General features: G+C 39.6%; 1 protein-coding gene across 4 annotated transcripts in view; it reads right to left on the bottom strand.

The window, feature by feature from the left end:
- LOC124606880 overlaps positions 1 to 12,549 on the bottom strand; it is a 305,942-nt gene that overhangs the window by 269,610 nt on the left and 23,783 nt on the right. For 2 of the 4 annotated variants that reach the window (XM_047138973.1, XM_047138974.1), the window contains one exon: positions 1,770 to 1,847. In XM_047138973.1, the coding sequence (XP_046994929.1) occupies positions 1,770 to 1,847 (78 nt within the window). Of the gene's footprint in view, positions 1 to 1,769; positions 1,848 to 3,700; positions 3,821 to 12,115; positions 12,178 to 12,549 lie in introns of those variants that run through there. The other 2 variants (XM_047138975.1, XM_047138976.1) reach the window with 2 other exon arrangements.

The following is a 12,549-nucleotide window of genomic DNA, read 5'->3' as shown; positions in this document are numbered from 1 at the left end:
GCCACTCAGTGCCTCCTCCATGTGGTAGGCAGGAAACTGTCATGTTTCATATAGTTGTTAAGAAATTTAATTTAGTATTACATACATGTCAGTCACATACAAATATAAAATTAAACCTTATTACGAATCATATAACACTGCTCCATGATTACATAAACATTGTGATGGATTTATCAAATTTAGAGGAATTTTATTATTAATCATGTACAAACAAAAACAGAAAGACATATCTCGAACGAACAAATCAGACTATACCCCAAATTTTTCTGCTTTCAAAAATAATTAAGAGAACAACATGATAATTACAAAAAATTTCTTCTTCTTACTTTCATATAATTTTTTATTATCTCACAAGAATTTCTATTACTTCCAAGTAAGTTAAAAGATTTCAGTGCTAGTCCTATTTCACACATTTCTGTACTACAGAAAAATTCATCAGATCACAATGTAGATCACATTTTCTTCTTGCATTATGGTTGCGGTACATTTGATTGTGAGAAAGTTATGACTAAAGAGAGAGAATGTTTGGTAGTGGGCAATACTCCCACTTTCTTAAAAAAGGCTAAGACAGGAGGTTTTTGGAGACACTATGCATATAACTCTTAATAACCTCATTTTGAGTGTAGACCATTTTCTTCCAGGGAACTGCCTTAGAAAACATTCACAAACCCACAAATTAATGAAAATATTTCATTCATATTCGGAATTATTCTGACAGCAAGTGTTGTGGACCACATGCTTTGAATTTACAAAATTAGGAGCATGTGCGACTCCCAATTTTGCTACAATCAACATTACACACCACTGGTATCCACCTATACTATATGGTTTGACAATGGCATCCCCTTGGGGGCAATATTCTGGAGGGGAAATACTTTCCCTTTCAGATTTCCAGGTGTTGTGAACTAAGGAGGAGGGCATCAGAAAAAAACTCTTCAGTTTTGTAATAGAGGGAAGTGGGAGGGGGGTGGGGGGTGACATTGTAGAAGGAGACCAAGATTTGACAACAGCACACAGAGCCAAATGGATGTAGATTGCAGTAGTTATTCAAAGATGAAAAGATCTGAACAGAAAAGACAAGCAAGAAGAGTTGCACCAAACAAGTCTTGGCCTTCAAAGTAACCATTGTTAGCTACAACATACTTCTCACATCAGTTGTAAAGCTGTTGGACACTGTCAACAATTTTTCTTGTGCAATTGCTCAAAGCACTGTGGTCACACATTGTTGCATATCTGCAGCGTTACAGGAGATGAGACATGGTGCTACCAATTACATCCTGAGACCAAGTGCTGGTCAGTGGCATGATGTTCATTGTCTTCCCTGCCTCCCAAAGAGTCTTCTGTTGAAATCCAAAATTAAAGGTGTTGATCGCTTTTTTCGAAAGCAAGGTCCTGATCCATCACGAATTTCTATCCCAGGAAGGTGAGGAAGATGACTGTCGCCTGGTCTTCGGATAGTACTAGTAGCACCTTGTCTCACCTCCTGTAATGATGCGGACATCCAACAATGCATGACTACGTTACTTCAAACGATTTCAAAAGAAGTGTTTACTGACAGTTTTCAATAGCTTTACAATTAATGTCAGAAATGCGTTGTAGCTAATGGTGATTACTTTGTTTGTAACTCTCATTTTCTTTATTTTCTGAGACCATTCAACAAAATTTTCGGATGCACTTTGTATAATAACATAACACATTGTAATGCATCATGGTGATAGGTTTTCATTATCATGTTCTTGTGTTTAAAAAGATGCTTTATGCCATCTTACCTTATGTAAATTGCCTTTTGACAGAGCTGCCCTCATTTTCATTTCCTTGCACTTTTCAGCAAATCCCTCAACCTGCCACTAGAACAAAACAAGAAAGAAATTGTTGCAAACAAAACCACAGAAATTTGTCTGAGTATTTTATCTAAAAGTAAAATTCACTTGAGACAGCTACTTGGCCCAAAACCACTTGTGACCACCAGTGAAAAGCCCAAATAACTATATTTCACAGTTCGGACATGCAGGAAGAGAGTCAATGAGGTTCTGGAAGGTACCAACAGGGATGTGGACCCATGCCAGTTCCATTGCCATGGCCAAGTGCACTATGTTTCTCGGTTGAGGATCCAAGATTCATGGCACAAACAGTATCAAGGTAGTCACCGCATATTCTTGACTGAGTTTTGGATTCAAACTCAGGCAGAAGAGGGGACAGAGGAGGCGAGGAGGGGGGGGGGGGGGGAGCAAGCAGTGGAGCAGGAGGACAGTCAACTCACTCTGGTGCTCTTGGTACCAAGCACTTACACTACGAACTGTGTGACGCATTCCATTGTTCTGCTGGTAGACGCTATCTTGCCAAGGAAAAATAAATTGCATGTATGGGTGGACGTGATCCCCAAAAATTAATGCATACTTGTGTTGAACCACTGTGCCTACCAGAATGATGAGATCACCCGGGGAATGTCACAAAAACATTCGCTACACCATAAACCCCCTCCAACAGCCTGAACCTTTCCGACAATTGTTGCAGCACTACATGCCAAAAGCCATCTGTCTGATGGAGCATAAACCATGATTATTCTGAAAAGGCCACTTTTTGCCACTCAGTGGACATCCAACTGCAGCACTGGCATGCCAATTCCAGCCTTTGCTGCTGATGGACAGCAGCCAGCATGTGTACATGAACTGGACCATTGCTGCAGAGGCCTATATCCAGCAACAATTGTTGACAGCCATTGAAGAGACACTGTAGGTAGCCCCTTGGTTCATCTGGGTGGCAGTTGCTCAACAGCTGCACATTCATTCACCCATACATATCTCTGCAGCTGTTGTTCACCCTGTCATCTATGTCCTTTGCAGCACCACAGCTGCCTGCATGCTAGTTTTGGAGAGCGCTATTTCACCATGCATGGTATACTTTCACCACAGTGGCATGTGAACAGTTTACAAGCTTAGCCTTTTCAGAAATGCTTCCACACTTGGCCCAAAAACCAATGATGTCCAATAAATCGCTCCATTTCAGCATTACGACATTGTGTGCACTGTTTTCTGCCTCCCCCCCTCAACACACTTTATATACCCTCCAATGCTAACGCTGCTGTCTGTGAGTGGTTACTGCATGTTGACATTAAACATAAGGCAGTGGTCACATTACTGTGACTGGACTGTGTATAAAATCACAAAGAGACAGATGGGGTGGGCAGTACTTACATTTAGAAGGTGAAATTTCAAGTACTGCTGATGGACACTTATAAGTGTATGGGGTGGGGAAAAAAATATTCCCAGGTATTCAACTGTTAAGTTTTCTGATGTCTGAGGAACCTAATTCTCCTCTTCCAGTCCTCCCCAAGCAACGAATCTTTCCTCCCTGGGAAACAAACAAAGTTATGAGAGCTCTCCCTTCCTCATTCCCCCTCATTTTATGTGTGACTATCAGCAGCACTGGCAATTTCACCTCCTAAATATAAGTAGTGGTCAGTCATAGTGCATCCTCGGAATTTAATATTTTTCTGCTAGCAAAAATTACACCCTATACAAAACTGCAGTTAAATGTCATTAAAAATAATTTTTATTTGCCAAGTAGTTGTAGATACAGGAATAAACAGTGAGGTATAATAGTGCCATCTTTCAGATTCTTTCTAATGAAGAACGTACAGGAGCAGGAATAGTAACTGAAATTAAATGGAAAGAATGAAAGGAAAAACAACTGCTCTTACTGTGTTGTTCACCTCTTCCTTGCTCCAGGAACTCTTGAGAACTTATCCTGTTTAATGTCAGTATGCATTGCTTCATCCAACCTTTCTTCACTTTTCAAACAATGGAAAATCCAGAATCGAATGTAACAATATTATGAAAAGGAAAGTTACCATTCACCATATGGCGGAGATGCTGAGTCGCAGATGGCCACAACAAAAAGACTGTCACAAATAAGTAGCTTTCGGCCAGCAAGGCCTTACTGGCCAAGAGCTTCTTTTTGTGACAGCCTTTCAAGGACTCAGCATCTCCGCCATATGGTGAGTGGCAACTTTTCTTTTCATAATACTGTTACTTTCTTCTCTTTTGGCAGATTAAGACAACTTCAGTTTTAAAAAAGGCTATGCTTTCCTTGACTAGGTTTTCCTCATCTGTGTGAATGCCTTCCTTGATGCATGGTAAGCAGGAACGTTTTCTATCAATATTTGATATAACACTTGGATGTTTCGCCAACGCAGAAGATCTTGAAATACTTAGACATACACTGTATGACAACACATTCAAGATAAGAGAATCAGGTGAAAATAACAGTATACAACAGTGAAGCACACAATCTCAAAGAAATAAATAGTTTGTTGTGGAAATAATGTCTGTCCGTCTGCCTACCAATTAACAAGCGGAGACTGGAAAACTCAATTTTATTTTATGTCCAATTTCTGAGTTATTTTTGCCTATTTGTTTCTGTTTTCTATCAATTCTGGTATCACTTTCTGCCAATTTTGATGGTATTTATCAGGAGTTAGGTATTACTTTCCAATAGCTTATTTCTGATGTATCATATATCTTATATCACTGTTCCAGTGCTATGGAAACGAAAATATACCTATCTATTACATTATATTTGACATCACAGAAGAAAAAGGAAATCATTTATATGAAACCCATTAAATGCAATCAACTAAAGAAACCATACACCATTTAAAGTTTTTCAAATTAAAGCACTGTTATAGCTTCAATGGTTTCTTTGAAACTTTTTACCATCAATTGATCAGTACTTCACAACAATGCGAAAACGGTAGCCTAAACCATAAATTTTAACATGGACAAGGAGAAGGCTTCAGATGCAGCCAACCAATACAGCTCATATTTGGCAGCCTGCTTGTATACAACATAAAATGAACACCAGTTTTGAGAACACCATCCCTACAGTTCACGATGCGCATTCGACTCAAAACTGACCAGTTCAATACACAATTGAAAACTGAGCACTTTTTATCATCATAGGTGGGGTCCAACAGCAAATGTTTTCCTAGGAATTTATGAAAGAAAATATTACAACTGCAACTCATGTACACGTAAGTTAATGCTATTCAACGAAATTACTGCTGATGCAGCAACCAAGGCATCTGGTCGGAGAGCAGAGAACCTGTGTTCAAAATTCTCAAATGCATCTGCAGGATTTTCTCATCTATTTTTTTTCCTTATTGAAATTAGTAGTAATAGAAGGGTTAATAAGGCAGTTATAAAGGAATAATAACAATGCAGGTAAATAAATTTCTCAAACAACTTGGACTAGTGAAAAATTAAAATTTGAATCCTCAAATGAAAACAATTGTCACAAGGGACCACAGACAGCTGAGCACGCTATGCTAGTTTACAGCTAGCCATGCATGGTATAGGACTTTATTTTGAGGTTTCAAAACATCAATGTGATTCTGGAAAACCAGTAGGAATTGTGAAACTATGCAGGTCCAACAACAATTCATAGCATAGTTCATGATCAATTTTCAGCACCAATTTTTCAGGTGATGTTGTCACATATGCGGTGTGCATTAGAATTACACTGGAAATCCAAAGAAATTGGTACACCTGCCTAACATCGTGTAGGGCCCTTGCGAGCACACAGAAGTGCCGCAACACGACGTGGCATGGACTCGACTAATGTCTGTAGTGAATGTAACTCCACCTTCTGGCAGAAGTGTGGGACTATGGCTGGTCAATATCCAATAAAACAATACCAAATGCCGTTATTTAGATTTTATTTTTAATTTTAGGCTACAAGTTTCGACGGTACATTACGTCATCTTCAAACCTGCTTCAATCAAGTAACCTTCGTGTTACAAGATACAGCAGCACTTTTAACCAGTCTTGTAAAGATTTTACGGACATGCGTGCTCCTTGGACACCTGTCAGCAACTGTCAAAACATCCACTCAAACCACATTTCCGAAGTGTGCACCCAAATTTTCCATTTATTCTGACAGGTAGCATAGCTGTAGCAATGTTTTGAAATAGTGTCTGTAAATGATGTAAGTTACAAGCAGCACCTCGTCATTGAACTTCTCACAGCAAAGAACAAAACTATTGGGAATGTTCACAATCATTTGCATCTAGTTTATGGAGCATCTGCAATCAACAGAAGTTCAGTTAGTCACTGGGCAAAGATGGTAAGGCCATTCTGAGAAGTCGGTTGCGTCATTCGGGGAGGCCATCCGTGGCTATCACACTTGACCAGGTGCAGCTTGCTGATGTGCTCATTCACAAGGACCAATGCATAACAACTTGACACTTGACCCTGAAGCTATCAATCAGGAAAAGATGCAAATTACTCAAAAGTTTGTGCACAATGAGTTCTACACAGTCTTATGATAGAACAAAATCTTCTCACTCTTTGATGTGATGCCAAGAGGCAGTATACCAATATTTCTGAAGCATATGTGAACACATTAACCAAACTCAAGAAGAGCTTCCAATGACTTTGACACCATAACAACCCAGGCGACTGATTGATTCTATATGATAACATTCGACCCCACACAAGTTTGAGGACTTCAGAACCATCATTAAACGGGGTTGGACAGTCTTACCTCATCCATCCTACAGCCCTGACCTAGCTCACCCCCAACTTCCAATTGCTTGGCTCATTAAAGAATGGCATTTGTAGGTGACGCTCTGAGGATGACAAAGATGTGATTCTTACAGTGAAGAAATGGTTTTGAGACCAAAACAACGAGTTGCACTGACAGGCTACACACACTCTCGTGTCTCGCTGGAGGAAGGCCATAGAACAGGGCAGAAATTATGTGGAAGAATAGAGTGTGTAGAAGAAACAACATTCTTTCTTTGCGTATTTCTCAGTGTGTTCAATAAATAATTATTGAAGAATAAAAATGTGATGCACCACTTTCTGGGTAACCCTCATATTTATTTTAATAGTTATTCCATATTATTTTTACTATTTTGTGAATGAAGCTTGTGGTCACAGCATGATCTATTGATAGTGAAATTTAACGGTGAAAAAGAGAGGGATTCTCATGGCTGTCCTGAGCCGAGAAAACATGTTCATTTCAATGATCTGTCACCCTGATGCTACTCATAAACATTTACCTTGAGTATACTCTTATAGTTTCCTTCTTGTAGTTTCTTGATGTTAAGGACCTGCTATACACTGCCAACATCTTTCACAATGTCACTTTCTTTCCATTTGCAGGGGGGTCAAGGGCTGTAAGACAGCTCCCTAGTCTCCAAGCCATGAAATGATGTAACTGCATTTTAAACAACTCTTCTGTATTTTGTTGCTCTTATGTGACATTCCTATACATTGGGTAAATAGATCTCACTAACTAGACCAACATTTTTTAAGTGAATCTCATAATACCACAGAAGAGAGTGACATTTCTCTTCAGCTTTTTCAGGGTGTTGATATCGCAGGCAGTGCCTCTTTCTCTCTGCCTTCCAAAACACTGCCAAGACGCGACCCCTATGCGTAAGTAACCCCTTCATGGCAGGTGACGATGCACTATAGCCAACGCGCTGCACATATTACACCACAAAGTAAGCACAGTGGGGAGTTCTTTACATACTAACTACCTAAATAATGTTTTTACATGAACATCTTTATCTGATTGTGAGGAAGGGATCATACACGGTTTTATGGATGAATAACATGTTTCGCCTAAGTAGGCTGGGATCTATGTTATGTTAAAAGATACCAGATGCCATTTTAACTTACATGTTCACAAAACTAAAGTGTCATATTGGTGTTTTTCATATTTATACTTTTGTAATATGAAACTATATAGTTTAAATGATGCACCATATTAAGGATCTCACAAACACTCATTTTTATACAACAGTTGTGTAAAAGGCTAAGGAATTGTCACATCCGTAGCTAAAACTGTTATTTAATAGTAGTTTGTTTGTAAAGTGCCCCTCCAGTCTCCATAAGCAAGAAATTATTATTATTTAATTTTACAAATGGGCTGCCATTCAGTTTGTCACCTTGCCACTGATACAATAATGGACCAGTTCACAACAGACTAGGCCAAATCATCACCATCAAGATCTACCTACCAAACAAATCATGCCACAGGATCACTTGACTTGAGACACTGAGCACTATTGGAGCTGAAGAACATCTCTCTCTTATGTTCCAAACTGCCGCCTAGAGCAGACGCTAAATGGCTCAGTTTCTTTATCTTGGCATTTTCTCTTCTGCTCCAACATGGTTCTGGGTTTGCTGAATCTACCTTCTGTTGTCCCCTTGACAATTCTCACAATGTTAGTCCTATAAGCAAATAAGCTGATACGGTTTCCTTTCCCCAACATGTGTATGTATATTAATTACAAGTCCACATCGCTTTCCAATGCTGACTACACCCCCAAGTAGGTGTACAAACTGGCATCTGAAGTGATAAGCCAAATTTGACCCACTTTCAGCTTTGAGGTGCTCCAAACAAATTACTAAGCCCTGAACAGATGTGAGAAACCGTTGTGCAGGACAGTCCGGCAATGTGCTGTGGTGGGTGCAACAGACAAGTGCTTATCACAGACAGTCCAGGCTGCCCACTACAGTCAACCCAGACCCAATGCCACACTTCCACCTATGCCATTAACAAGGCCATCCAACCTCGTCTGCCTCCTCGCACAAGGCCACATCACTAGTATGATGTCCCAATGCCACCCTGACACCTGGCATCACTGCTGTGTTGCTGCCCAGTTGATTGTCAATCCACGCATTTAATTGTAACAATGAAAATAACCTATTTCTGACAATATAATGTAATTGTATAGGTAAAAAATATACTCACCAAGTGATGCCAGGAGTCTTTCCTTCTCATCCTATCTGTTAAGTCTCCCCTGACGCTGGGTTCTGGGTGACTTTTCTGAACTCTATCCCTTTCCCTAGACATCTCCAGTTTCCTTCCCTTCACCCCTCTCGCCACCCTGTCAATCTTTCTGCCGGAAGGAGGGGCCAGTGGCTTCAAAAGCTTGCACAAGTAAAACCTTTCTCCTGCCGCCACTAGGTGACTGGATTTTTTTTTATCTATTCAATTACAAGATATTTAATTGGCAAGCTTCACTTGTAGGGGTAAAATGCCAATGGACAATTCTGCCATTGATGTCACCAAGATCTGCTGCCAATTTTTTTTTGTTAGTGTCTAGTTTAAAGGGATTCCCTCAACCACGTCACAGAGACAATTGGAGATGGATCCAAAATACTGCAAGCATGGATGGAGCAGTTCCGTGTGAAGAATGATGATCTGCAAAGGCACCTTAATGAGGCATTAGTACATGTGATGCTGCTAAACAGCACTGTGCCCAAAACTAGCCTAACTTCCCCATTTCTGTGTTTCCCATAGGTGGTTCTAATCCAGGCAAAAATGTCAACACATTCATACAAAATTTAATGGATACAGGGAAACTGTCCTCATCGAGTGACTAAATGTTTATAGGAGATACCAGCATGATGTTGCAAGGAGCTGCTTATGCTTATGTAGATTCCACGGAAGGGCTGAGAAATACCAAGACGTTTGGAGTCCTTGTAGAAGGCTTAGAGGATAGATATGGAGATAAATACCACCAGCTACTATAGGGACAATCTTTCCATTAAATATCAAAATTCAGGAGAGGATTTCGAGTGATTTGCTGACCAAATAAGAGTTGTGTCTTGCCATACATATGTACTAATGGAAAGTAATGAAAGGAATGAGATACCACTCAGCGAATCAGAAGCTTGCTGTGTAGATTCACTCATTTGCAGGATTGACCCACCCAGGTATGTGATGAGGTGAAGTTTGATTCATCAAGTACACTAAGGCAAGCTATATGACTCACAAAGGGGGTGCAGCAATTTGTCCAATCTTCCACCAGGATAAAGCCCACTAAACGTGCATTCATTGCCAAAGTGTGCTGCACTCACTGCAAATTACCAAAAGTTACAAGGTTCCTTAGTGTTTGGCACCAGCATGTGCTTATTTTAGAAAAAAAAAATCAGACATGAGGGAGAAAATTGTCTCAACAACACCAATCAGCTAATCATACAGGTCATCAAGGGGCTCGAAGGAATGTGAATACGGGAAATGTGGATGGGCACAGTTCTGCCACTGCTCCTGCTCCCCTTCCGCAAAGCCTATCTGATAAGAGAGATAGGAATCAATTGGGTGGCAAACATAAGTTTGCAAGGTAAAATGAACAGCAGAACTTCTACCTTTCCCACTGATACAGGCATACAGATAAATGCTTTGTCTGTTGAATTTACTCACTGTCGAGACCTAAAATCAGTGTTCTGGACTAAGTGGATTGTGAAAAAAGGTAATTTATCCCACAGAGTCACAAAATGTGGAACTGGAAATAGGTGGGAGGAGTACCAGTTCAAATTCTAAGTAGTTTGGAAGCATGACCATAATTTTGATGTCATTTTAGACAATGACTTGCTGCACCATTTTCAAATCATAGTTAACTTCTGAACATAAGGAGTATAAATTGAAGGGAAATATCCACCATTTTGACAATGTTTCCATTATAATTATGCGAGGGAGTCCACAACGAATGGCCACGTTCCAAATACTCACTAGACGATGAACCATAGAATTGAAGACACACTAAGCCAAGAAACTATCAGAGGGCACTGGGGAAATCATTTGGGGAGAGGTGAAGAAAGATTTTTTAACAAGAGATATTTTATTAGTGGTTTCGTTAACACGAAATGTAGTTTTAGATGGTAAGCAGGTGCTTGTGAAGCGCAGTTTATCTCTAACAAGCGTGACAACAGAGGGTACATTTTTGCCAGTGGAGAAAATTATCTATGCTCACAGATAATTTTGGAAGCAGATGGTTAAAATTCCCCAGGGTACCATACCCACAAAAGAGCATGAAGTAAATATTTATGAGACAACAGCACATGAAGAAAAATGAAAAACCTGGAAGAACAGTGTACATAAATTCCACCTCAGTTATGTCACCTATAAAAGCAGGAATCGAAAAGAAACTTCAACATCTGTGCAAAGCAGATCAAGATCAACTGTACCCCATTCTAGCTGACTTTGCAACTTCATTTGACGAAAAGAAACAGCTTCTGTCAACCTTCTTAATGTACCACAAGATTCCTATGTATAATACTTAAGACTATAGCCTAGAAAACATATTGCATACCCTGTCACTGCCTGTAGCAGACGAAAATACCTCAGATTTACTAAAAGCAGGAGTAATTCGATCTTCTTTCAGTTCGTGGTTGTCACATATAGTGATAGTTCCCAACAAAATCAGTTACAGACGAGAAGCTTACAGCATTTTTTGCAAATGCTGATATTTCAATCACCTTGGAAAATGCAAATTCTTCGCCACGCCCCAGTTACTATCAGATTCATGTAGCTATTAAAGATCAGAAAGAAGACAGCTTTTGTTGTGCCCTCTGGGCAATGTGAATATCAAAGACAGCCCTTTGGCCTCCCAAACCCCACCGCCAACTACATTTCAACATTTTGCTGATTTACTTTTAGGAGGTTTACAGCCAACCATGTGACTAGTATACCTGGATGACATAATTGTCTCTTCAAATTCAATGAAAGAACATGCAAAGTAACTAAGAAACGTACTAACCCATTTTAGTGATGCTAATCTAAATTTTAGATTTGAAAATTGCAGTTTTGCACTATCAACGACACATGATTTTGGCAGATGGTTAAGACCAGACCCACAATTAAGGAATGCAGTGAACAATTTTCCAGCACTGAGGAACATTAAAGAATTGCAACTGATTTCTCAGGTTAATAAATTACTATCACCGTTTCGTGGAGAACTATACAGCCACCACGAAATTGCTCACAAAATCCAGAGACTACTGGCAAGCACATAGTGCAACGAAGTCTTGAGAGTATACAGGCACATCATAATGGGAAAAGTGCCACGCAAGCATATATGGCAGGCCATTATTGGTGGTCAAAACAAAAAATAAAAAGATAATGTAGGATATTATGTTCAAAACTGTCTCCATTGTGCTAAGAGAGTGCAAGAACAAACACCAAATATACCTCTTGAAACTATAACTGAGGTAGCTGGGCCTTTCAAAGTCTTAGCACACTATATTGTGGGACCATTTGCCATAACAGTCAAAAATAACAAAAGTCAAAAATAGCATATGTTTAATCTATCACTGACCATTTCTCTTATTATCTACTTGTGCAACCCACTGAAGACATGGCTGCTGAAACAGTTGTGACAGCACTGGTCACTTATTTTGTACAACAATCTGAGAGGCCATTATCAGAGGGCAAAGGACAAAAGTTATGTCCAATCTTATCATACAGTTATCTTGACTGTTTAAAATAAAGTAGTTCAGAGCTACAACATTTCATCCTAAGAGTAATGGCAGGTTTGAGCACATTTGTAAAACAGTACCTAAAATGCTGTCTTACAAAATGATTAGCTTGCCCGCAGACTGGGATTGTCTATTACCCGTATGTAATTTTGTCATACAACACCAGAGTACACAACACAACTGGGTTCATTCCCTTTGAGATCGTTTTTCATCACAAAATGCATTCATCTTTCAAGACTTAGAAGCTGCTTCCTGAAATGAATTCCAGCAAAGT

Source organism: Schistocerca americana, chromosome 3, assembly GCF_021461395.2.
Source record: "Schistocerca americana isolate TAMUIC-IGC-003095 chromosome 3, iqSchAmer2.1, whole genome shotgun sequence".
In the NCBI taxonomy this organism is placed as follows: domain Eukaryota; kingdom Metazoa; phylum Arthropoda; class Insecta; order Orthoptera; family Acrididae; genus Schistocerca; species Schistocerca americana.
Note: the sequence above shows the minus strand (reverse complement) of the source record. Positions and strands in the feature narration are given on the sequence as shown.